Source organism: Ailuropoda melanoleuca, chromosome 16 (genome assembly GCF_002007445.2).
Source record: "Ailuropoda melanoleuca isolate Jingjing chromosome 16, ASM200744v2, whole genome shotgun sequence".
NCBI classification, from domain to species: Eukaryota; Metazoa; Chordata; class Mammalia; order Carnivora; family Ursidae; genus Ailuropoda; species Ailuropoda melanoleuca.
This window is the reverse complement of record NC_048233.1, coordinates 40,626,197-40,653,884: the sequence shown is the minus strand read 5'-3', so window position 1 is coordinate 40,653,884 and position 27,688 is coordinate 40,626,197. Positions and strand designations below refer to the sequence as shown.

The window sequence follows — 27,688 nt, the reverse complement described above, 5'->3', positions numbered from 1 at the left end:
AAAAGGAAAGAAAAATAGGGTCACAAACTATCCTCAAGAGAGGTTATCAGAGGCTTCAGAGAGACCGAATACAACACAAGGTTTTCTTTGGTCGGATATAGGCTTGCACAATCTCAAAGGCAGGACCAAACGGAAAAGAACAGTGATGAAAGGGGTGTGGAGCCACTGGCAAAGGGAGCATGTGGATACAGACTGGAATACCGGTGAGCAAATACCCTCCAGCAAAATAAGCAGCCACCAAAAAAGAAATCCAAGTTTGGGGAAAACCTCTGGGTCACTAAAGCGTCTTACCAAGACAAGCTAGAGAATGTCAACATATGACTAAATTCATAAACTGAAAGGTCTTATCCTTAAAAGGACAGTAGGTGAGGAACTGGGGAAAAAATAATGTCCAAACCTAGGCCAAGATGGAACATGGAAAAGGTGAGAGTCTATTCTAAAGCAGGAGACAAACACAATTAAATGAAGTGAAAGAGAGTGGGACAAACGGTAAGGACGAAGAAGAAAAACAAATACACAAAGGTTGCAGACAATCTCAAATACATGAAGACAGAATGGACTGCTTACACCAATGCCATCAAAAACAGAAGCTGTAAGTAATGTCCTAAAACAAGAGACATGGGCCCCAAAGAAGATGCCACTACCGAACTACTTATTTATTTATTTTTAGGAGGAGTGAGCGGAGAGGCAGAGAGAGAGAGAATCTTAAGCAGGCTCCACGCCCAGTGCAGAGCCCCACACAGAGCCTGACCTCACAACACTGAGATCATAACCTGAACTGAAATCAAGAGTCGGATGCTTAACCAACTGAGCCACCCAGGCGCCCCTTCAAGGGCAATTATATATATATATGTGTGTGTGTATATATATATATGTAATTTTTTTTTTTTTGAAAAAGAATGAGTGCAAGAGTGAGAGCAAGACAGAAAGAGAACTAGACTCCCCAAGGAGCAGAGAGCCCAATGCGGGGCTCGATCCCAAGACCCTGAGATCGTGACCTGAGCCGAAGGCAGACGCTTAACTGACCGAGCCACCCAGGAGCCTCAAGGGCAATTTTAAATGGTAAAGAGTTACCAAACGGAACTGAGTAGGTCTCTTCTCAGACCCACCTGAAGGAGGGAAGCCTCCCAGTTTGAACACATGAATCAGGCTGTTTTGGAGGCCATATGATCAGCTTGCTCGTGAACAGCAAAAATGAGGTACTAAGGTCTTTGAGATCTTTTAGTTCGGTAGAAATTATCTTTGTACAAATTTTGAATAATACTTCCATAGAAATGTTAGGATAAAGAAGTCTGAGTAAACATGAAAGAATCAACACTTCTATCTGTCCCTACTCTTCCCCAAGATGCCACCAGAATGATGATGAAGGCCTGCAGCAGAACAGGAAAACAAACAGTTCCGATGTGCAGGAAGAGAGACAGCACCATTCTGTTTCTACAAAAAGAATAATAAAGTGATGGAGAATTCTGAAAAAAGGAAAAAAAAAGGTAATCCTAGTAAAGCAAACAGCGTAGCCGTGAACGATATTTACATAATCATAATAATGTAAGCACTGAGTTTCCTCAGCGCCTGCTAAGGTGCTCAGTCCTTCCAAGGAAGCTAAGACCGCATTCGGGTGAGGCTCTCACTTCACTGGGTGACTCGCACATGGTCTTGGTCTTGGAGCTCGCCTGCATCTACCAGGCCCGCATCCTGCACAATAAGAGGTGATGGTCTTGGAGAAGAAGATCAAGGCCCTCATTAAAGCAGCGGGTGTGAATGCTGAACCTTTCGGGCGAGGCTGGTTTGAAAGGCCCTGGCCAATGTCAACATCCAGAGCCTCATCTGTACTGCAGGGGCTGGTGGACCCGCGTCAGCGCTGGTGCTACGGCTGCAGGGAGTCCTGCTCCCTTTACCGGGCTGCCCCAGCCGAGGAGAAGAAAATGGAAGCAAAGAAAGAATCAGAGGAATCTGAGGACGACATGGGCTTTGGTCTTTTTGACTAAATCTCTTCTGTAACCTGTTCGATAAAAAGCTGAACACTTAAAAAAAAAAAAAAAAGTAAGGGGCACCTGGGTGGCTCAGTCGGTTAAGCATCTGCCTCTGGCTCAGGAATGTGGGATGGAGCCCCTCAGTGGGCTCTCTGCTCAGGGGGGAGCCTGCTTCTCCCTCTCTCTCTGCCCCTCCCCGCTTGTGCGCATGCTCTCTCTCTCTCAAATAGATGAGTAAAATCTTTTTTTTTTTAAATGTAAGCACTGAATGCTGACTTAACAACAAAAGTAACATATTAAGCATACAGCCTAGAATGAGTATGAGATGGGAGATGTGAAGGAACAGGTAAAGGGGAAAAGGGAGTGCATGGTGTCTATGTGGTTGAGGGAGGAATATGTAAGAGAGAAAGATTCTAATCTTTTCTAGTAGAAAATAAATACTGCCTCAAATTGGGGGGGAAAAAAGTCCAGAAATAGTGGTAAAAATGTTACCTAGGAACACAGGTAAATGCCAGAATAAACAGTGAAAGGAGCTGAAAGAATCCATCTCTAAGGAAGACGACACTGCCCATTTTTGTTGTTGTTACAAACCCTGTAGTCTCATTTGACTATTTAAAATAGATTCATTAATTTCATTTAAAAATAAAAATTAAATAAATACAAATGCCAAATCTCAGATGAGAACCAAAATACTCTACACAGTCTCTTGGAGTTGTAGCACGTCTAAATTAAAAGATTTATTGAGGGTAGAGACAAGCTGCCAGCATCATCACTCTCCAATCTGTACTGTAATCTGTTTCTTTCATTACCCAACACTTTCATCTTCACAGATGTTTACTGAAAGAGTTACTGGAAATTCTAAATGTCCTTTCTGTTCAGTTCCACAAACACTTCTAGAATGTCTACTATATGTCAGGCCCTCATTCTAGAAACTGGGGACAGGAAGAACAAAAATAATAATGAAAAAAGAATTTTCCTGATTTCAAAGACCTTAAAACTCTAGTAGGAGAGTAAGACACATGAATAAACCATAATCCATGGGACAGTCTGAGAGAATTTTTTTAAAATGCAGCTCAGATAATGGGAGTGGGGGCTGTTTTTGATAGGGCTGATCAAGGAAGGCTTCTCTGTCCTAGCTGAGCAAACCTCTAACAGAGTGAGGGAGCAAGCCAGGGTGGGGTGAGGGTACGGAATGTCCCAGGCCGACTCAACAGCCTTGTCCAGTGCTGTCTCCCAGTGTCTCAATAATGCTTGGAACCCTGGATGCACTTAGTAAATATGTGTTGTCCGGAGTTTCTGTCAGTAACCCTGTATCATTAGAACAAACTCTTTTCTATTGAAACTAGCTGAAATACCAGTTACTTGTATCCAAAGTATCTTAACTTAAAGACTAGACCTGGAATTAGCAAAGGGAAACTGCCTCCCTATATAAAACTGTCGGTTTTTCTACAACTCTGAGAGTGGGCAAGAATGACTAATTTACAGAGGAGTTAGAACACATGTGGTTTGAAATTTCAATTCTTTGGACCCTGCCAAAAGAGAGTTAATTTCTGGCCCCCCCCCCCGAACATCTTGCTAACTGAGGTGTGTGAGAAGCTCTATACCCAGGCCCCAGTAGTCTCCATACTGAAAGATGTGCTGTGGGCCATTCCTTTGAGAGAGGCCATGGCTCAGAATGAGTAGATGTGAATCTGCCAAAGCTTCATTTCTCCCACCACTCTCAATATGCGACCTTCTTGAGTCCCCGAGTATGATTTTAACCTTTATCAAGATACATATTTTTCACACAACATGGTTCTTCATTTACTAGATAAAAATCTGGTTTGTGTTTAAAGAAACAACAATCAGGGGCGCCTGGGTGGCACAGCGGTTAAGCGCCTGCCTTCGGCTCAGGGTGTGATCCTGGCGTTATGGGACCGAGCCCCACATCAGGCTCCTCCGCTATGAGCCTGCTTCTTCCTGTCCCACTCCCCCTGCTTGTGTTCCCTCTCTCGCTGGCTATCTCTGTCTCTGTCAAATAAATAAATAAAATCTTGAAAAAAAAAAAAAAAGAAACAACAACCAGTTCCAATGTTGGGAGACTGGAGTAATTTGACATGTCAGATTTTTGTCACAGAGTGACTTTAGAACTTAAGCCCTGTGACGCCACTGATTAAGCTATGTTTTTTATTAGCCAACACTGTCCTTAGTTTCTACCACTTAATTTCTAAGTATTTTCTTCAACCTTGTGCTCTTACACATTTCTCCATTCTCCTGCTACACTGTTAAATTTTTTAAGTCTTATTTGAGGAAAGAAATCGAAAATACACGTAAATATGCAATCCAAGATAATTTCAACTCCAAATAAATTCCATACAGAAAATCATTCACCGGGGTGCCTGACTGCCTCAGTCAGTAGAGCATGTGACTCTTGAACTCAGGGTCGTGAGTTCAAGCTCCACACTGGCTGTAAAGATCACTTAAATAAACAAAAATCCTTTTAAATAGAATCAATCACTGAACTTTTAGATAAGCATGTNAAAAAAGAATCAATCACTGAACTTTTAGATAAGCATGTGCACATAATTGTTCTAGTAGTACAATGCTGCAAGCCTATTAATTTTTTTACTTCAAAGGAGATTAGTGAAGAATGCCACTTTTAAACACTACAATTAGCCACCTTCACAGTGAAGCTTTTCACCATTAGATGGATGAAATCTAATAAAGAGAAAGAGCTCAGAAGTTATCTTTCCAAAAGGAAAACTTAGAAAATTCTTACTGAAAGCATTAAAATGACTTATTTCATTTAATTCTCTATCAGACATTAATATAATTTAGTAAGTTTAAAACTTGCATTCCAATGGCCTTAAAAAAAATCAAACTAAATGCTTTCTTCAAAATCTGCAGAGATATATGGGGTAAATATTCCAAGGGGTAATCTCTTCTTTTGCCCTACAACCAACCCCATTTTGGGAAAGACATGAACAGATTCAAGATCAGAGGTAGGCAAAGTGATAAACACAAATGGAGAGAATTCCCCACTAAGAAACCCTCACTAACATATGTAACTACTATAGGATGGACTTTAGGAAAAAGGAAATTAAACTGTGAGGAAGGACTGAGATGTATGAAGAAATAGGGAGCAAAGAACAGATATTAAGTATCATTAGCTACATTAACAATAATTGATAATGGAGGAGGTATGTAAACAAGGTCGTACTAAAATGTAAGATGGAGAGTAACAGTAGTCGATATTGAAGCACTTTTAAAGTACCTGTATTGTTTGGGAGGAGAATTAAGATGTCTAATAACTCTAGACAGTTTAGATTGTTTAAAAAGCCTGAGGATAAAAACACCACAGGGACAAAGACAGTTACTGATGATAAAAGGAACAATTTACAAAGAAAGACATAGTAATTCTTACTTCCTGTATTATCTAGTAACATCACTTTTTTTTTAAGATTTTATTTATGAGAGAGAGAGAGAGAGAGAGAGAGAGAGCGAGCGCGAACATGCTCGTGCAGGAGAGAGCACAAGCCAGAGGGAGAGACAGAGGGAGAGGGAGAAGCAAACTTCCTGCTGAGTGGGAATCCTGACATGGGGCTCCATCCCAGGACCCTGGGATTGTGACCTGAGTTGAAGGTGGACTTTAACCAACCGAGCCACCCAGATGCCTCTGACATCACTTTTCTTTTTTGACTTTGTAAACTTATTTATTTATATTTTATTGTATTTTTATCATCTTATTTTACTTTTTTCCTCACAATAAGTGTGCTCTTTAATCCACATCCCTTATTTCTCCCTTCCCCCCCACCCCCCTGGTAACCATCAGTTTGTTCTCTATAGTTAAAAGCCTGTTTCTTGCTTTCTGTATGTCTTTTTTTTTTCCTTTGCTCATTTGTTTCTTAAATTCCACACAAATGAGATCATATGGTATTTGTCTTTCTCTGACTGATTTCACTTAGCAGCAGTATGCTCTCTAGCTCCATCCATGTTGTTGCAAGTGGCAAGTTTCCATTCTTTTTATGGCTGAATTTTATATATATATATATATATATATATACACACACACACACACACCACCTCTTCTTTATCCATTCATCTATCGCTAGACACTTAGGCTGCTTCCATAGTTTGGCTGTTGTAAATAATGCTGCAATAAACATAGGGGTACATGTATCCCTCTGAATTAGTGTTTTTGTATATTTTGGGTAAATACCCAGTAGTGTGATTCCTGGATCCTAGGGTAGTTCTATTTTTAGTTTTTTGAGGAAAACTCCATGCTGTTTTCCACAAGGGCTGCATCAATTTGCATTACTACAAACAATGCAAGAGGATTCCCCTTTCTCCACATCCTCTCCAACACCTGTTGTTTCCTGTGTTTTTGATTTTAGCCATTGAGACAGGTGTGAGGTGATATCTCATTGTGGTCTTGATGTGTTTCCCTGATGATGACTGATGCTGAGCATCTTCTCAAGTGTCTGCTGACCACCTGGATGTCTTCTTTGGAAAAATGTCTATTCATGTCTTCTGCCCATTTTTAATTGGATTATTTGGCTTTTGGGTATTGGGTTGTAGCAGTGCTTTATATATTTTGGATACTAAAACTTTATCAGATATGTCATTTGCAAATATCTTCTCCCATTCAGTAGGTTACCTTTTAGTTTTGTTGACTGTTTCCTTCACTGTGCAAAAACTTTTTATTTTGATATAGTCCCAATAGTTTATTTTTGCTTTCATTTTCCTTGCATCAGGAGACATACCTAGAAAAATGTTACTGTGACCAACATCAGAGAGATTATGCTCTCTTCAAGGATTTTTATGGTTTCAGCTCACATTTAGGTCTTTAATCCATTTTGAATTTATTTTTATGCATGGTGACAGAAAGTGGTTCAAATGCATTCTTTTGCATCTTGCTGTCCAGTTTTTCCAATGCCATTGTTGAAGATACTTTTTCCAAAGAAGACTTTTTAAAAATTATATTTTCAGTTCTCGTGTGTTAAGATTAACTGACCATGTAATTGTGGGTTTATTTCTGGGTTTTCTGTTCTATTCCTTTGATCTATGGATCTATTTTTATGACAGTACCATACTGTCTTAATTACTACTGCTCTGTAATATAACCTGAAATCTGAACTATGATACTTCCACAGTTTTTCTTTTTCGAGATTGCTTTGACTAATCAAGGTCTTCTGTGGTTCCATACAAATTTTAGGATTGTTTTCTAGTGCTGTGAAAAATGCCGTTGGTATTTTTAATAGGGACTGCATTAACTCTATAGATTGCTCTAACAAAATTTTTTCTTCCAGCCCATGAGCATGGAGTATCTTTCCATATCTTTGTATCGTTTGAATTTCTTTCATCAGTGTTTTATAGTTTTCAGAGTACAGGTCTTGTACCTCTTTGATTAAGTTTATTCCTAGATATTTTATTGGTTTTAGTGCAATTATAAATGGGATTGTTTTCCTAACTTCCTAATTTTCACTTTCTGCTGCTCCATTATTAGTGTATAGAAATGCAACAGATTTGTACACATTGATTTTGTATCCTACTCATTTATCAGTTCTAGTAGTTTTTTGGTGGAGTCTTGAGGGTTTTCTATATATAGTATCATGTCATCTGTGAGCAGTGAGAGTTTTACTTCTTCCTTACCAATTTGGATTCCTTTTACTTCTTTATGTTGTCTGATTGCTGTGGCTAGGACTTCCAGTATTAGCTGAATAAAAGTGGTGAGAGTGGACAGCCTTGTCTTGTTCCTAGTAATGCCACTTTAAAACATATAAAGCAAAACTTGACAGAACTACAAGGAAAACTGATAAACACATGGTCATGATACAGATTTTTTTAACACACTTCTATCAGAAATGATAGATCAAATAGTCAAAAAGTCACTAATAATAGAAAAGATCTGAAAAACACAATTAACTATTTTGAATTAATGGGCCAAAACCATACATTCAAGAAATAAAACACAAATAGATGAGTTACGGAAATCCTAGGCACGTCTTAACAAATAACAAAGACTTGCTTTGTACAGGCATGTTTTGTGACTGCAGTGAAATTAAGGAATACTTATCTTAAGAAAGAAGGCTGAAGAAAATCTAAACATCCAACTCAGGAAACTTAGAAAGAATACAGAAGAGTAAACAGAGTTTAAGGAAGGAAATACATATAGAAGCTGAAAATATTAAGCCAGAAAATAAAGACATACTTAAAAAGGTTCCACAAATATGGCGCCTGGCTGGCGCAGTCGGCTGGGCATCGGATTCTGGTTTCAGCTCAGGATCAGGTCAGGATCATCCATCAAGCCCTGCACCCGGCTCTGCGCTGAGCACAGAGTCTGCTTGAGATTCCCTCTCCCTCTGCCCTTCCTTCCTTCCTATGCTCTCTCTCTCAAATAAATAAATACATCTTAAAAAAAAAAAAGGTTCAACAAAATCAAAAGCTTATTCTTTGGTAAGACAAACTTCTGGGAAGACTCATCAAAAGAAAAAAAGAGTTATGAGTAGACAAAGTAAACAAGAAGAGGCTTTAAAAATAAAGAGAGCCTTGTGAATAACAAAATAGATGATTTCCTAGAAAGAAATTAAACTTGCCAAAAATGAAGAAACAGAAAACTGATTGAACTTGGGGACAGACAAGAGATGGGGAATAAAGGACATGCTGAGGATGATTTTTAAGTCTCTAACTGGTGGGGTTTTCAGATGTGGCTTTGATGTACTCAGAAGGAGAAAACTAGAAGAAAAGTACAAGAGCAAGCTGGATGTCACTGTAGCTGGATTTTGTTTTTATTTTCTGTTTTGCATGTGTGCATGTTGGCAGCGGGGGTAGGGATGGTGTATGGAAGTCATCAATTTACTGCGTATGTTGAAAAGGAGGCTCCTTTAAGTTATGTCCGTGGAAATGTTAAGTGTTCCGTTGCATCTACGGGTCAGGAGCTTAGGACAGATTTGAGGTGAAGATACGTATTTTGGAGTTACCTGTATTTAAATGATAGTTAAAGCCACGGGTATGGCTGAAATGCTTGTAGGGCGACAGAGCATTGGTTCTCAAAGTGTGGTGTCTGGATCAGCAACCTCAACACCACCTGGGATTTAACAGAAATGCAAATTCCCAGGCCCCACCCCGGACTTCTTGAATCAGACACCCTGAGAATGGGGTCCTTCAATTTGTAGACTGACAAGCCCTCCAGTGATTGTGATGCAGGCTGCAATCTGTGAGTTACTGCTAGAGAGGGAGACATCAAGAGGGCCTGGGGCCTTGCCCTGAGTACTCCAATACTTAACAGAGACCGAGTCTGCCAAGATGGCCAGGAGCAACAGAAAGAGGAGAGCAAGAAAATGAAGAGAGAGTTTCAAAGGAGTGTTTCAAGAGGTAGAGGGTCAACTACTTCTGTGATGTCACTTAAAATAGTCCTAGAAGGGACTGGAACAGGCTGAGAATTGAGCAGGAGTTGAGAAAATAGAGACAGTAAGTACAGACAACTCAGAGCAGTTTGGTCATAAAGGGAAGCAGAGGGGTGACGATGGAAGAGGCCGACAAGGGAGGGTTTTTAACAGAACAGTAACAAGCATGATGGCCTGCTGAGGGAAGAATCTGGGTGAAAGGGACAGAGTGTACGAGAGAGACAGGAACTGACGGCATCAGCAAGGGCACGTTTAAGGGACAGGGCTGCTGTCTGCATCAGCAGAGGGGGCAGCTTATCACTTACAATCTTTGGAATTGCTAGACAGGATAATAATAAAAAGCAGACCAACTTTTTGTTGGCTTTATTACCGTTGTGTGTGTGTTTTTTTAAGATTTTATTTATTTGACAGGGAGAGACAGAGTGTGCGCACAAGCAGGGGAAGCAGCAGAGGGAGAGGGATGAGCAGGGAGCCCAATGTGGGGCTCCATCCCAGGATACTGGGATCATGACCCGAGCCGAAGACAGACGGCCTCCTATTATTGCTTTTTTAATTGTTACAGATACCGCATCCCTTATTGCCTATACCATGGGCAGCCCACTCCCACTGCCCTGTCCTTGGTGTTACTGGGGGATAATATAAAGTTTCTGAAAATGGAAGAGGGAATAGGATCCAAAGCACAAGTGGAATGACTGGTCTTGGATAAGGGGAACAGATTACCTTTCTAACCAGAAGGAAGGAGGGTAAACATGATGGGCACAGATGGAACAAGCCTGTTTGGAAGCAGGAAGCTGAAGGAGCTACCCTCAAATGGCTCCTATCTTCCCCATGAGGTCATCTGTAAGACTCTTCCTACTGTGAGAAGGCTATGTTCCATTCTCTTGGCCTACCACAATTAAATGTCTGATTCGTACTCACTGAACAAACTTCCGTTTGTGATTTGGCTCCCCTTGTAGGCCTACCCATGGGGCAAGAATGTGCACAGCAGTTAAGCACCTGCCTTCGGCTCAGGGCGTGATCCCGGCGTTATGGGGTCGAGCCCCACATCAGGCTCCTCCGCTGTGAGCCTGCTTCTTCCTCTCCCACTCCCCCTGCTTGTGTTCCCTCTCTTGCTGGCTGTCTCTATCTCTGTCGAATAAATAAATAAAATCTTTTAAAAAAAAAAAAAAAGAATGTGCTGATCAAACAGACTTCAGTATGTCTCAGTGGTTTCTCATAGTAAACTTATAAACTGCTATTTTTTTTTAAGGTTTTATTTATTTGGGCGCCTGGGAGGTTCAGTCGGTTAAGCATCTGCCTTCAGCTCAGGTCACGATCCCGGGAGCCTGGGATCAAGTCTCATATTGGGCTCCCTGCTCAGCAGGGAGTCTGCTTCTCCTTCTCCCTCTGCCCTTCCTCTCCTCTCATGCTCTCTCCCTCTTAAATAAATAAATAAAATCTTTAAAAAAAAAAGATTTTTATTTATTTGAGAGAGACAGAGAGACAGAGCAGGACTATGGAGGAGGTACAGAGGGAGACGGAAAAACAGACTACCCGCAGAGCAGGAAGCCCAACTCGGGGCTTGATCCCAGGATCCAGGGACCATGACCTGAGCCAAAGGCAGAAGATGCTTAACCCTACTGAGCCACCTAGGTGACCCGATAAACTGATTTCTGGAACATGATTTGGCTTCTATGTATCTTGGCTACAGACAACAGATCACAGTCCTTTTTTATATTGAGTCCTATTTCTTGGTCCTATTTCTCATTGAGTTATTGTCTCAGGATCTGATTGCTTTTGCATAAAGTCATAAAGTAAATCTCTGACCCGACAGAGGCATGGGCCAGATTCACATTTAAGCAGCCAGAGTACTCCTCATCTCCGTCATGCCTTGCTCAGCAAATGCTGGCTTTTCATTGCTGTCAGTGGCCCAATTTCTACCTCTTCTTTCCCAATTCCTTTTGACATGTGTCTGTTCATTAAGATATTTTAAATTGGCTGTCACTACACTGATCTGCTAGTTTTTGTAGGGAGGAATTTCCAAGAATAATATAGGAAATAAAATAAGGACTTCAGTGAAATATATTGGTATGTCACTATTATTCATTTTCTTATTCTATTATTCATTCAGTATTTACAGACCATATACCCTGTGCAAGGCTTAATATTAGAACTATGGGGAATACCAAGTCCTCAAGGTATTTATAACCCAGAAATAAAAGCAATTAGCTCCACGAAGAACAGGCTTGAGGAAATGGGACTTTGATTGCAAGGGTGAAATTAGAAATAAAGAAAAAATTCCTTATAGTAAAAGTGATTAAAGCAGAAACAGGCTATCAAAGGAAATCCTCAAATCCGAGTAACTTTAAAAAAAATATGATGACTTAGAGACAGACAGCCTTGCCTACAGGCAAAGGTTACAGCAAGCCCTCTGGAATTAAGCACACAATGACTCAGGACTTTCTGACACATAAGGAACCCACCAGTCTCTTTGCAGAAGGAATAAGGCAATCAATAGAAAAGGTTATTAGGGCTCTTACCCCCAAATCCTCAGGTACTGCAATCCTTGAGTTGCCCTGCAATACTTTACCCGTCCTTCCTTCTGATCTTGATGCCCTTGCTCCTCTCCACCACAGTTTGTGCTCAGGCATAATTAAGATGCAGTTTTTCCATGACCTGGAATTTTCTACCATTGAATCATGCCAGTTATGCACATACACGCTACCACCCAAGCTCTGTGTAAGTGATTTGATGACTTAGGTATTTTAAAAGTGCCTAGCACACAGCAGATGCTCAATTAAGATTCATTTCCTCCTTTCCTTCCTTCCGTTTTTCTCTCTCCCCTGGTGAGGAAGGGAGGGAAAAAACAGGAACCAACAAAAGACAGATCTTCTGTAAGACAGTATTCTTTGGGGTAAAAATACTGAAAAGGTTTAAACCACTTCTCATTGCCTACCTTGTGTCTGCGGGATGTAGGGAGACAGCAGTTTTGACCTTTTCTTTTCGTATCCCTTCTGTGTGATATCCCCTAAAATAGCAAGAAACAGAAATAGGTTATGTATTATTCTTACTCTGTGGTTCTTCACTGTAAAAATAAAATTAATTACAGAGTGTTACAGAATTACCACATAGAGAGTAGGGGAAAAAATGTATAGATCTTTGCCAAGGATTTTGCTATGTGTGATTTCCCACAGTCTTGGAGCTGACTTCTTGCGGAAAATTGTAGAGCTCGTCTCCACACCAATCTAGCAGAGCAATATGCTGCATACCATGTCAGAGGTTCCCGAGTTCCTAGGCACCCCTCGTTTCCCTGGTATTTACGATAGACCAAAACGGAATGCTGCAAGGCTGACAGACAAATGATCTCTCCAAAGTCTCAGTCTGACCACATGAATGCCACTGATACAGGAGGTACTCAACTATATCGCTATAGGGACCGCTTATAATCAAAAGTCTAGTTCAGGGGAGAAGTCGAGGTTCAGGCACTGGGGTGGGATACCTGAAAGGTCTTTCTGCATCCGAGTACCTATGCTTGAACCAGGGCTGGAATTCCCATATCCTCTCCCCTAGGTTCACCGGTTTGTATTATTTATGTACCCCGATGTCTTTTTCACAAGGTTAAATTTAAAAAAGTATACATAAAGCACAAAAAGTACACATGCAACAAATGCAGTAAGAATAAACTGATTAACAGAGGGCAAAAAAATGTGTAGTTGAAGTGCCAAGAACTATGCTAGGTACTAAAGAAAAGGTAGCAAATGAATGGGTGGAGAGCAGGGTGAAAAGGAACAGGAAACGCAGGAGAACAAAAGTTCATTCAAGGGAGAATGAGTAATTCAAAGCTGGGGGAATAAATATATGTTGTGAGTTGACATGGTAGAGCATTGTTTTCTATAAAAAGAATTTTTTTTTTTAATTCAGAGAAAATTTTAAAGTCAAAATTTAGCACAAAAAGTAAGTTATATATTAAAATTTACAACACTGATGAACAGAGATTTGAAACCAAGGGTGGTGAATGTCAGTTGCTGTTAGCCTCAGCACGGGACTGATGGAGTAGAGGGTGGGGAGGTAGCAGGGCTCACTGAGGGAATTAAGCAGGGAAGTGACACTCACAGACTGTGGAGTTCAGCAAGTTAGTTCACTGCTTCTGGGGAGAACGGGACCAAGGATAGAGGCCAGAGAGACTACATGTTACCCCAGTGCTACTACAGTGATCTGGACAAGTTAGTAGTACCCTAAATTAAAGACAGGGGTAGAAGGGATGAGAAGAAATGAACGCATTAAGAGAGACATTTGGGAGACAGTGGACAGGATCTGGTGACTGGACGGATATGGGTGAGCAGGTTTCTGGCAGAAGGTGATACAATAACGTGACAGAGAAGCACAGTAAGAAGTGCCAGTTTGGTGGGTTGAAGAAGTTGAGTTTAGGAAAGGCCCATGAGACACACAGAAGGACATGTCCATTCAACAGCTGGATATGTGGATCTAGAACTCAGGAAAGAGAGAATTTTGGAACCATGAGGATATAGCTGAAAAATAAACAGATACAATCTCGTTGGAGTAATTTGGCAATTTCTATCAAAATTTTGATTCAGCAACTGCATTTTTAGGTATTTATTCAATAATAATATTCATAAGTGCCCAAAAATCAAATAAGAATATTGCCTGACCTATTCTTTGTAATTAAAAAAAACTGGAAGGAGTCTAGATACTTACATTATAGACCATCTATATGTCAGCGGCTTTTAACTGGGAGTGGTTCTGTTCCCAACAGGACAACTGACAAGGTCTGAAGATGCTTTGTCACAACTGGAAGAAGGGGTACTACTGGCTTCTAAGGGATAGAGGCCAGGGATGCTGCTAAGTATCCCGCAATGCACTGGACCGTCACACGATGAAGAATTATCTGGTCCAAAATGTCAAAAGTGCTAAGGATAAGAAACCCTGGTCTAGGGGCGCCTGGGTGGCGCAGTTGTTAGGCATCTGCCTTCGGCTCTGGGCGTGATCCCGGCGTTCCAGGGTCAAGTCCCACATCGGGCTCCTCCACTGGGAGCCTGCTTCTTCCTCTCTCCCACTCCCCCTGCTTGTGTTCCCTCTCTCGCTGGCTGTCTCTGTCAAATAAATAAATACATAAATCTTTAAAAAAAAAAAAAAGAAAGAAAAAAGAAACCCTGGTCTACATAGTAATAGGTTGGTACTCCAAATGTACTGGCATAGGAAGATGTCTAAAATAAATAAAGGGTAAAAGGCAAGTTACAGAACAGTAAGTATAACAGGATCTAATTTTGTAAAAAATAGAAACAGATACGTTTCCATATATACAGAAAATAGTCTGGAATATAATGTATATATACATTAAATTAATGTTTATCCTTTGGGAAACGGAATTATGAGGGGTTTCACTTGTTTTATATACTTTAACAGAGTTTGATTTAAAAAAACACTAGGGGCGCCTGGGTGGCACAGCGGTTAAGCGTCTGCCTTCGGCTCAGGGCGTGATCCCGGCGTTATGGGATCGAGCCCCACATCAGGCTCCTCTGCTGGGAGCCTGCTTCTTCCTCTCCCACTCCCCCTGCTTGTGTTCCCTCTCTCGCTGGCTGTCTCTCTCTCTGTCGAATAAATAAAATCTTTTTAAAAAAAATAAATAAAATTAAAAAAATTAAAAAACAAGACTAGATGATTTGCATAATCTCAAAAACAAAGATTTCTTTCAATTAAGAATGAATGGTTCCATAGATATGTATTTGTAAACACTAAGATGGTCCTGTCTGTGTGTCCATATACAGATATACATGGATGGGGAAAAGGCAAGATATGAAACAGTTTACATAGTATATTTAATTTTTGGAGTAACTATTTTTATACACACACATTTTATACATCAAAGTATTAACCGTGGCTAGCTATGGCTTGCAAGGCTATGGATTTCTTTCAGCTTCTTTTCCTTTTTGCTTGTCTGTATTTTCTCATTTTTCTACAATGAACATCTGTCATTTCAAGAAACAATAAAAATTTAAAACTAACAATCACAATTACTTACAAGACCACACAAACTGAATCACAACGGCCCTTCATCTCTGCTTCTCTAGTGAAATAAGAGAAACCTGCAGTGCATTTTTTTGGAAAAAGAAACCAAACCTTGTCAAATTAGCAAACTGAAGAGTTTAGATAATCTCAAACAATACATACAACTAACCGAGATGTGGGAGCCTACCAAGGAAACACCTCTTAAAAAGAGGAAATCAAGTCTTTTACTGCAGAAACAATGGCGCATTCTCCTGTCCCATTTCCCACTCACAAGCTTCCCTACTTCCACTGTACACATACAACCCACTCCCCGAAGGGCACAAAGACCACTTCTACTGGCTCAGAACATATCTGATAAAGTGAAAGGCCTTTTTAAGCTTTCTTCAGCGTTGAGAGTCTCAACCATTTACTGTCAGTAACTGATCGTGGGACAAACTGGTAGACTTGGTATCTTGGACATTAATCAACTACCATCTCAGGCTTTGAAAAAAGTCCAATTCAGCCATGACAATCAGCTCCGTCAGCTGCATAAATGCACAAAGACATTTAAGGAGACCTAGAAGACGAACTGCAACGAGAACGCAAGACTATGGTGATGAGCCTTTAAAATGCCCCCCCTTTTCTACGACCACAAGCCCCTGCTCAAAAGTCACCTCCTCTGTGACACCTGCCACCCCTTCACGTCTGCACACACTAGGACAGCACCTGATACATCACTGGTACTTTAATTATTTGTTTATACATCTGTGTCCCTACTAGACTGTGCACTTGAGGGCAGGGATTGTGTCGCACTCATCTCTGTAGCCCACCCACAGCCTGGCACCATAAACACTGGTTGAATTAGTGACTGATTGAATTAATAAGGTGGAGGCAGTCTGAGAAGAACAAATCAGAGACATGTGTACTTGGGTGGAAAACCGGAAAAGGGAGGGCTTTACGTTAACAAGAGCTGAAAGGCCCAGGGAAAGAAATTTAGTGAACCAAGTTTATTGAAACTGGACAGTGAGACTTCAAAGGTGGCCTGCCTGAAGGGAAGAATACAGTCATAAGATCACTGGGCATTCAAAGCTTCAGGAACTGCCCCAGATATCAATATATGCCTGAGTCAGAGGGCAAGACCAGACGGAAGGAATTCAGTTAGCCCACCAAACCGAATCTGTTACTCCACATCTCCGCCACTGCCCGCCGACAGCCTGTGCTCTCATCAATCTCACCACTGGTAGTTAACCAGTGTTTGCTGCACTAAAGCAACATTTTCCAAACACACAATTTTTAAGAATCATCTGAGGAACTTGTAAAACTACAAATTGCTGGGGTGCCTGGGTGGCTCAGTCAGTTAAGCGGCTGACTCTTGGTTTCGGTTCAGGTCATGATCTTGGGGTCCTGGGATGGAGCTCCATATTGGGCTCCCTGCTCAGCAGGGAGTCTGCTTCACAATTCTTTCTCTCTGAAAGAAACAGATAAATCTTTAAAAAAAAAAAAATCCCAGGCCCCTCCCATGAAGATTCTGATTCATTAAGTCTGGATTAAGACCCAGCTCCTTCTAGTTCTAAACAATGCCCTCCAATGAGTCTTTAAAAATCAGGCAAGTTTGGAAATGACCCCACTAGAGAATCATGTCTGCAGTGTGCTGGGTGGTTCTGCAAACTTAACGTAGAGGAGGGGAAGAGAAAAGAGGGGAAGGCTGTTGTTTCAGTGGTGACACAGCCTCAAAGGAGAGCACGAAAGGGGCTCACAGACACTCAGTCACACCACAGGCATTCTTAGAACAGATTTTTTGCCATCTGGCATATAAAATGAAAAGGAGTGCCATAACTATACCTGTATAAAATTTGCATTAAAATGGCACAGATCTAAGTTAAACCTGTTGTTCAAGTTTTTTGAGAACTAAACAAATAAAGGATTAGCCTTCCCCTCCCACTAGGGTAACGCATTTCTCCGCCCACATACACACGTCAAAGGGTGGCCACTTCCAGGGGTCTGCAGCTCCCCATAGGCGTGGAGACACCCAGCCTGTAAGAAGATACAGGGATCCATAGGGCTTACGACTGTCCAGGTGCTAGGCACTGCCACAATACTGAATATCCAAAACCAGAAGAATGGAAAGATACATACATATGTGAGGCGGAACCTCAAGGAAATATGTTCCTGATTTCCCTCCTCACCTACGCGGGATCAATGAAAGCAGCTTGGCACAGGCAGCCCAGGAATCATCTTGAAGCAGAGTGAAGAGGGGGCTGGAAAGAGGTGTGTGTGAGCCTGCCTCTCAGACGTCAGCAGTGAGAGGAGGAACAGTCCTACAGATCGCTGGGCCGTCTGAGTGTACTGACACGGATGAGGCGGCATGGTGCTGTGGTTAGCACTTAACAGTTTGTGTTAGAAAGAACTACATCTCGAGCATAGCCTTGCCACTTCCCGTCTTGTTGATTCTAGACAAGTTTTACTTAACCTCTTGGTAAGTCTCGCTTTCCATGTCTGTAAAGCAGGTAACGAAAATAGCTGTCCTGCTGTTTCTATGGTGATTGGGACTACTTGGGATGGGTCTGGGCTACAGAAAGCACCAATATCAACAAACTTGTAGTGAAAGCCTACTGAAGCCTGCCCTACTGGCCAGGTGGGGCTAGGGGTGGGCAGCTGTGTCGCAGAGAGAGAAGAGGAAGGCAAGCAACATGACCAACGCCCCATAACTGAGGGCTGTGGGAGAGATGCACAGCAAATGCAGTACGGAACCCAGAGGAAGCACCATGAGCTCTGCCTGGGGAGAGGAAGGAAAGCTTTACAGAGCGGGCGACATTGTGGCTGGGGTCTGGCCTTTCATCCTAATACCAGAAACACAACATAAACGCCTATGACGGCAGTCACTTAGTGGTTTACTCGTTTTCCTCTGCTGCTGACTGCTCTGTGTGCATATGGCCATGTCTGAGGGTTCCTTTAGGATTTTACCTCCCAGACAGAAGTAGAGCAACACTGAGTAAATTTCAGAGATGATCCTGTATGGCAGCCTAGCAGTTAGGTGCTAAATAAACACAGGGCTTGGGAAATTCTGGAGGGTCACCAAGTGGTAGGTATGTATAATCTTGATGGACAGAGAGCAAGGATTACAGTTCCGGCCGTAAACTCTTTCTGCTCCAATGGAAATAAAAAGGCATGTGCCACTGCAGCCCTGCCTTAAAGTCATACCTATTCATTGTCAGGGGTGGCAACGGCTTGGGGGACTTTGGAATGTCACAAAAACATTTTTGAGCAATGAATGGATGACACGCAGAGTGTTAATGAAACAGTATCTATTATGTCTTCAAGAAGTTCCAGGTCTAAACAAATAATTACAATAAAAGTGACAAGTGCCACACTAGAGATCGTGTCCAAAATTCTAAGGGAACAAAAAATAATTGTAATAGTCCAAGAATAAGTAAATCACAACTCATCGAGGGCTTACTATGTATAACAATCTCTGCTCCAACAGCCTCACAACATCCCAGATAAGGTAATATTATTATCAGTCGCATTTTATAGGTGAGGCTACGGAGTCACAGAAAGTTTAAGCTACTTGTCAATCATGCCTTGTAGGCGTTATGCTTAGGATTCGAACGCAGGCAGTCCTGGCTCCATTTTTCAGAGGAAAGCTCCAAATTTGGCCTCCAAAAGACTGGGAAGACTTCAGAGAAGTTGCCCTTAGGTCGGGTCCTGAAGGATGACTGTCAGGACTGTTCTCAAACCCACAGCTGTGGAAGAGAATAGCGGACCTGGGGCAACAGAAGGATATAAAAGCTGTAAATTCAATCTCTGAAGAACAGACACTGTCCCTATTGCTGCTCCTCCAGGCCCTGCTGACTGGGGGGGGTGGGAGGGGGCGCTCCACTGTTGTGCCTCAACATGGGTTCTCCACACACGTGAAGCTGAAGGCTGATATTTAGCTCATGGGTCATCAACTTACTTATTTCTTAATTAAATGCCTCTATATAACACAACCAGCATTCCAACTTTCCAAAATATTCTGATATCAATTCATCTGATTTGCCTAAAAATCCTCTTCAAGAAACAGAAAAGACATTATCTTTACTACAGAACAAGAAACTGAGATGTGAAAAGATAAATGGTTTGCTTAAAGATATACAGTGAAACTAGAATCTGGGTCTCTGGCCTTTTCTTATTGTTCTTTGTCCATTGTTTATTTGTAGGTGGCCCCCAAATCAGACGCAATAAAAGTATAAAACTAATCTATTGTTCATAAAATGAACAACATGAGATAAACAGTTTTTCTGACTCACTCCAAAATATAGATGACTTTCCAGAAGGCATTAAAAATCCACCCCCACCCCACAAGCAGGACCCTGCATGAATTGTCTCTTTAATTATCTTTTAAATGAGACAGCCAACTGTGGAAACCGGGTCCAACTGCAGTTAAGAAACAATCAGCAAAAAGTCATTATACATCATTACTAAATATGTAGCTAACAGAGAATGTGGCCTTTCTTTTTTGTTAAGGAGCAATTAGGAGGCAAAGAAATGAGAAACTACAAAGAAAAACTTCTAGAGTCATCACCTTCCAATCCATACCTGTATCTACTAACTCCTTCTATCCTCTACTTGTAAATCTTAGACCAGGAAGGTGGTACATTTTGGCTATGGCTGGAGATGGGGAACTAGGACTGGGGTTATGGCCATTTACACTCCATAAATGTAAATAGACACATACAGACGAAGAGCCAAAAACATAGCTGAGAATGTGAATGAGGTAGATCTTAGCAAAACTTAAAAAGGCAGAGGATTTGGATCCTATCCAGGGGACGCTGGCTAGAAGACCAAGAACAATTTTTATTATTAAATTTTATCATGTTCTCCTTACAACAATTCTATTCAATGAATTACATACACCAGCCACCCATCCTCCAAATATCCTCCTTCTAGAGATAATAAAGATTCACAACAAATATGATTTTTTTTCTAAAAGCAGTGTTTTTATTTACAGAATCCTAACGGCTTCAGCTGCAGGAGGAGTGGGAGAAGTTCACAGGCACACGGAACAATGGCCTTACCCCTTAAACCAGCTACAGGGCATTTCGGCTTTTGGCTTTCCCTATTTTTCTTGCTATATCTGAACTGAGAGTTGCCAACAGGATTCTAAAGAATTAAAAACCTTGAATTATTTTTTAAAACTCTTTGTAGTTTCTTTCTACACATAGGTAGAATTAATCCTACGTTGAGAGAGAAGTGAAAGCTACAATATTTTCAGAGTTTAGCCAAAAATAAATCTGTTAAAATACTTCTATCTGTTGAAAGAAAACGAGAATTTTTCTTTTAATCTAATTTTTCTTTTGAAAACAAAAATCAGTGGTTCTAAAAGTCTTCAACTGGCAGCCTATAAAAGCTATAGTCTTCTTTTAACTCAAACTTGCTAATCTTACAAAAGATTTTCAAGGAAATTAACTTCAGGACATTCAAATTTCCATTCTCAGATGTCCTCTCACCTCATTTAGGACAATAACTAGACATTTTCCACGTCAAGAACTTGAGAATAAGCCCAAATTGCTTTCTTTCAAAACTCAAATCATAGAATTGTTTTGGCTGCACAGTTCTGTTTTCTAGGTCAAATATATATGACTTCTTACAGATGGTATTTCACCTAAGGCATCAAGCAAGTTCAAACAAATAAAAAGCAACAGGGTAAAACACTTGAAACACACTGAGAAACTGAACTCTCAGCCTGACTACATCAGCAGGCAGCTGGCTCAATTAATCCACCTAATGCAAAAGGTACGTGCATTTGTCCATCAGAAAAACTGTGTCTGCAACTAAGAAATCTGCTATACAAATGACCCGCATGTCGAAATAGAGCAGGAGGAATCCCTGAGATGGTTCGGATGGTAGGAAAAGCATGGGTTTTAGCATGAGGTAGGTCTGGGTTTGGATCCTGAGTCTGCCAATTTACTGGCTCCATGAGAAGTTACTGAACAAGTCGGCCTCAGTTTCATAATAGGTAAAACTGGAATAACTCCTACCTAGAGTGCTTATGATGAGTCTTAAGTGAGAGAATAAATGCAAAAGTCCCTGGCACGTAGTACACATTCAACTAGTTTTAGCTGACACCACTCCAGCCCCAGCCCCACCCGTGAATCCTAACAATAGCTTTGGCCTTAAAAGGGTTATCTAGAAAATTCTGGATTAGGTTTTCTTTAACAACAACAAAGAGGAGAGAGTGCATTCCGTACACATCAGGGTACTAGATCTTCAGCAGTTAACAGCCAACAAAATTCGTTAGTTTGGGTGCTAGTAGTCTAAAAGAAGGAAAACTGACATCAAAGAGGAGGTACAAATATCTAAACCAGAAATGAGCAGAGATTAGTTTAAATGAATATATGTAAATTTATGTAAATGAAATAGTGCCACTGTGCACAAAACAGGAAGCCATGCATCTAACTATGGGTGTTGTGACAATTTAGGGCTAAAACTGCAAGTGCCGAGGGGGGAAAAAAATCCCAGAAAAAGTCAGGAAGTAAAAAAAAGGTAATATTTTTATAACTTCTCTACCTGACTTATCTTTGTGTTTCCTCAGAAAAGTCAGGAAACTGTTTCTTTTGAGAACAGCTTGGTATATTACTCTAACTTTCTTCTGGTATCCATCAGAATAATTTTTAAAAACTAGGCATAAGTAATAACACCTACACCAATCACTGAATCTGAAGTAAACAGGTCATGTGCTAGGCATTCCTTATTGATGGTATAGAAAAAAATTAACAACTGCTCAAAATCTAAGTATGTCGTCTTGCAAGTGTAGAAATAAAGTGAAAATTTATAAACAGATGACAGATGAAGAATTTTGTTGGTAGCCAATTCATACTGGAAACCAAAGGTGCACAGGGAAAAGTGTAAGTCGGGAGAACACCCACTGCTACAGTATGTGGATCACAAAACGAGCAGCTCGTCTGGGGCAGCTGCAAGGGCTTTTCCAGTGTGACAGAAAACAGATTATCTTTACGTGTATGGCACAGATTTATGATCTCACATGGCAGGTGTCAGGAGACGTGTCTTCCTCCCTAGTTGCTCCAAACCAGCTCTCTGGGTCCTGGGCAAGCCACTGCACTTCTCTGGGCCTCACTTTCCTCATCTGTAGGAATAAGGATCCAGTGAGCTCTACATCTAAGGGGGCTTCTGAGCAACATTTGCTGAAAGCCACTTGCCTGGCATTATGACGTGTGGCAAGTCAGGACCAAAGGAAGATATCCAGTAGGCAATAAGACACATGAACTCTAGGACAGACACAGGGCTGCTCAGCACTGGCGTAGGAGGTGGTAAGTGAAGGCCTGGGTGTGAATGATATCATCAGAAGGAATGCAGTGTGAGAAGAGACGGCGGCCAGAAAAGGAATCTGGGAGAAAACTAACATGTTAAAGAATCCAGAGGAAAACTAGATGACACTGGGGCACAGCAGGGACACCAGGAGGGAATGGGGGGAACGGAGGGAAAGAGAAGGGGGAGAGGAAGGAGAGGAAAAGAGAGAAGGGGAAGACAAATAATGTACTATCACAGATGTAAGATAGACTGAAAAATACCTGCTGGATTTGACAACTAGATCAACAGGGGCCCAAACAAGCACAGTTTTAAAGGAACAGTGAAGGAAGAAGGCAGAAATATTTATAATACTGAAGAATGGCTAAGAGGCGAAGTGAGAGTAATAGGTTTTTTTCTCTCAATATGTTTTGTTAAATGTGAATGAGATATGGGGCAGGCTCTACAGGAGGCTACAGAGGCAAGGGGAGTGAGTCTTTTTTCTTTTTCTTAAAGAAGGAGAAATTTATATGTTATAGAGAAAGAGCTACTAGAAAGAGGTAGAAACACTGACTCCACCAACAAATACTAAGCTCTTCTTACCTGCAAAGCACTACTTTAGAGGTATGAGACAGAAGAGAACAGACGTGGTCCCGAAACTTCATCATGGTCATGAAGTTTACAGTCTAGTCTCTTCCAGCACAGAGAGACATCCAAAAGCAATCATATAATTAGTGAGCGAATTACAAGTGGGCTAAGGGCTTATGAAGAGGTCATCCAGGGGCCTGAGAGACCTCTGACAGAGGCTGCAGCAGGCACAGCGCTCAGTACAACTGTGGGCAGGTTCAAGCCCCGGTCCTGGCCTAGTCTGGGCAGCTGGGGAAGGCTGCTCTGAGGCAGCGACATTTAAGCTGAGTCCTAAGAAAAACAGACATGTCTAAATATTTTGAAAATGAAACAGGAGCTGGGGGCAGGGGGCTGTGGACCCACAGTGGTATGCTTCACATATCCCCCTGTGAAGACCGTGAGTGGGGCGGGTCTGGGCGGGAGGGAGCACAGCTGAAAGCCAGTTCTGTGCAGCAAGAGAGGAGAGAGGAGGCTCTGGAGGCAGTGGGAGTCCAGATCCTGCAGGGTGCTGGACACCATTTGAAGGTTTGGAGATTTTACTCCAAATAAGAGAGAAAGCCATTGAAGGCCTTTAAACAGGGAAGGCACATGATCAAACACGGCAAAGGAACAGGTAATTGAGAAAGACGAAAACCCTGAAAAGATTAGAAGGAATAAGATCCAGAGCTGGCGGCATGGGCTCCCTCAATGGGCTAGCTCCAGGGCTTCTCAACCTATGCCGGGAATGTGGTATGTGTCCTCCAGCTGTGAGTGCTTTATGGGTGTGGAAATGTTTCTCCTCAGCCCTTGGATCAGCCAGGCAGAGCTTACAGGAGCTGGAAACCCTGGGGCCGTCATCTCAAGTAGGCAAACAGCCTTTTTCATCCTGTTGTATTGAACAAATATTATCATTTTCTGTGTTTGTCAAGATGCATGAAAGACTGGAAGTATTGTGGGACTTTAATATCTCTTTCTCTAAGAAAGGAAATTAGTTTTCGGTCCCAGTTTTCAGGTGACAAAGTGAGGCACAGGGAGATTGTGACCTGCACGGGGACACACACTGGGAGAGACAGCTTCAAACCAGATGGTCTGGCTCCAGGGTCCAAGCTCTTCACCACCACTGAAAGCTGCCTCTCCAAGGCTCTTTGCTGGGAAGGACCGGATTGCTGGAAGAAGGGGTTTTAGTAAAGACGCTGAGTTGCCCCTAGCGGAGTGGGAGGCATGCGCTCTAAAGCTGAGAGAGACCACAGTCTGGGCTCTGCCAGTTAGTTGTTAGCCAGTTGTGTCTGAAAAAGCTAGTTAACCTCTCTAAGCTTCAATTACCTCAACCATAAAACAAAAATAATAGAACCTAACGCGTTGTTATGGGGATTAAAAAGATAATACAAGCAAAGTTCTTAGTTCCTGGCACAGAGTAAGCACTCAATGGCATCTGCGGCTCTAATGGCAGAGGGAGTTCACTAAAAAATGGAGAGCATGCCAGGCACTGCTGAGGGTTCAGGGAGACAGGACAGATCTTCTAGAGGCACCAATTTCCAGTTTTGTGATATTCCCTAGCAGTCCCTGCGAGAAGGCCACTGGTTTGAATAATTTAGAGCTGGGGTTTAAGAGGAAAGGAGGATGAAAGGAAGGAAGGATGATGGGATCCAGGCTAGCAAGTATTTATTGATCAATAACCAATCAATCAACAAGAAATACTTGTTGAATAAATGATTTGCAGTGCTATCAACCTAACTTCTATAACTTTTTAAAGCTTCTAGGAGAAATATACTCAGGATCCATCTTGGGATGGCAGAGCACATCACCCTCAGGAAGAAATGACAGGATTCCAAACAGAGACAGCTAAAAGGAATTGGGGAAAGGAAATCTGGAGGGTATATAAAGGTTCCCCACTAGGCCAGTTCTCCTTTCCTACTTCCCATACTTGCTTTTCTTTTCTCACTTTGGACCCATTAAAAACAAAACAAACAACAAAAAAACTATTAAAGACAAAAATCATGTAAAGGTGATAAAGAATAGCAAACACCGAAGATTAGTTTATATTTGAGAAGAAACATAAAAATTGAAATTTTCTTGGGCCTCATAAAGGCCTGGGGGAAGAGCAGAGCCTGTCAATGAAAGGATTATTACTGGTACAGGGAGAAGCTTTGGGGGACTTGGTGGTGGAAGCTGGGGGGCGGGGTACAGGTCTGTTGGAAGAGTGACTGAAGGGATGGATTACTAGGGAGGAAGAGGGAGATGAAGAAAACAATCAGAGGCAGTGGTGCAGAGGAAAAGGGAGTTCCTAAATCCAACAAGGTCCACCCTAGATCAAACACTCATAAAAGACAGCCAGATGCTGTCGCTGGTTCCTCTTTACCATGGCGAAATTTAAAATAACTAACTGGTGGTCATTATTTTTAAAGATTAAATAAAAACAACCCACACCCCTCAATGCAGCCTCAGCAAAAGAATACATGTTCAATGTTAACAATCCTTAGGAACAGAGGCTTTCTGAGCAAGGGTAGAGAAACAAGCAAAAAGAATAAAAATGATCTTGCAGCTACATAATTTGCAATAGAAAGCTGCCATGGCATATCAGTAGTCCAAGAGCTGATATTCTTAGCAGGTAAAAAAGTAGGGTGAAAGAAAGAAATATGATGAAGTGCTTAAGTATTCTTACAAACATCTTGTAATTTTATAAAACACCTATCCACCCACGTTTAGGAGCTGTAACTTTTGGTTTGGCTGATAAAGCACGGAGTGTGTGTGTGTATGTGTGTGTGTTTGTCTATTGTTCCCCTAGAGATATTTAAATCTCCAATATCATTACCAAAAAATCTACTTCTTTCCTGTAGTTTCACTTGAAGGGGGGGAAAAAAAACAATAACAAATTCCTTCCTAAAATAGCAAAGACAACAATGCGAGGAATAATACTTCAGAGTTTGAACAGATATTTCCTGTACTTCACTCAATGTACTAATCACAATCAAAATTAGGAATTAAAGGGAAAAAAACACCACAACTGCTACATACCTCAATAACTACAAAAAAACCAAGTACACCATTCTTTGTTCACAGTTGCCCCTCAAACAAGGTAACACCTCACATCTGAATACAGTTATTATAAAAAAAAAACAAACTCTGAATGCTGTCAATATATGAAATGTGAATATTAAGCAGGATAAACACTCCTCATGACAGTGGTGGTAGTCACAAGAAAAGCCATTATTCCACAATAAATGCTACAAATAATCAAATGCTGGTGTTCAATTATGTTTAGGTGCTATAGCTATATACTTAGAATTTTTTTTAAATTTATTAAAATTCTTGCATTACAAATACTCTATCATTATGAATTTGAAATACTATTTCCTTATTCCCTACCTCACTTAAAATCTGTTTTTGTAATACAGTTTTTTCAGAATGAAGATTTTTTTCAGAATGTAATTATGTTTTAACAGAACATGAAAGATGAGGAAACATCATTATAAAAGCCAAGTACAAAAGAAAAAAAAGCCAAGCATAAGCAATTTGTGTGCCAAGGGGTTAAAGGAAAGACAAGTGCCGCCATCATCTCTTCTTTTGTCTTACATAATAGAATTTTTAGCTGGGCAAAACAACTACTGGATAAAGACCACATTTCCCAGTCCCCTCACAGTTAGGTGTGGTCAAATAACTAAGTTCTGGCCAATGTGGTATGGACAGAAAAAATGTGTTACAGCACGTCCTCTCCTTTTCTCCCTTCCTGATGGCTGAACTGGGATGTTGGTAATCAGCCATCTCGGACCATGTGCTGACAGACAAAACCAAGGATGGTGAGGAAACAAGACAGAAAGAGCCTGAAGCCCAGCGACCTCATGAAGCAGAGGTGCCATGCTAACGCGGACCATTATGTGACACAGAAATTAATCTCTACCTTGCTAAAAACCTGTTATTTGGGATCTCTGTTACCGATAGTCAAATCCATAATCCAACAAATACATAATAAATGAGATGATTTCCAGTCTGTGGCAGGAAATAATTGCTGCTACTTGATGTCCCCACCACAACCATAAACCATGGTACTTAAACTTTTAAATGTTAATTTAGGGGCGCCTGGGTGGCACAGCGGTTGAGCGTCTGCCTTCGGCTCAGGGCGTGATCCCGGCGTTATGGGATCGAGCCCCACATCGGGCTCCTCTGCTGGGAGCCTGCTTCTTCCTCTCCCACTCCCCCTGCTTGTGTTCCCCCTCTCCCTGGCTGTCTCTATCTCTGATGAATAAATAAATAAAATCTTAAAAAAAAAAAAAGTTTAAATGTTAATTTAACTGTTATATAGGTGAGATACACTCTTACAAAGTTTTCAGTGTTAATCCCCTTGATAAATCTTTTATCACACTATCTTACATCATGAGATTTTGATCTACGCTGAATTCTTACAAAGTAAATCTGGTTTACTTATTTGAAATCACAATACTGCAAAGCAACTCTTAA

The 27,688-nt window shown here is 41.3% G+C and overlaps 1 protein-coding gene and 1 pseudogene across 5 annotated transcripts in view; one reads left to right on the top strand and one right to left on the bottom strand.

The window, feature by feature from the left end:
- The window catches only part of DIP2B (disco interacting protein 2 homolog B), a 227,426-nt gene that overhangs the window by 109,982 nt on the left and 89,756 nt on the right, over positions 1-27,688 (bottom strand). For all 5 annotated transcript variants that reach the window (XM_034645524.1, XM_034645522.1, XM_034645523.1 and 2 more), the window contains exon 2: positions 12,291-12,362. In XM_034645524.1, coding sequence (XP_034501415.1) covers positions 12,291-12,362 — 72 coding nt within the window. The remainder of the gene's footprint in view (positions 1-12,290; positions 12,363-27,688) is intronic.
- Positions 1,648-2,011, top strand: LOC100480604 (annotated as a pseudogene).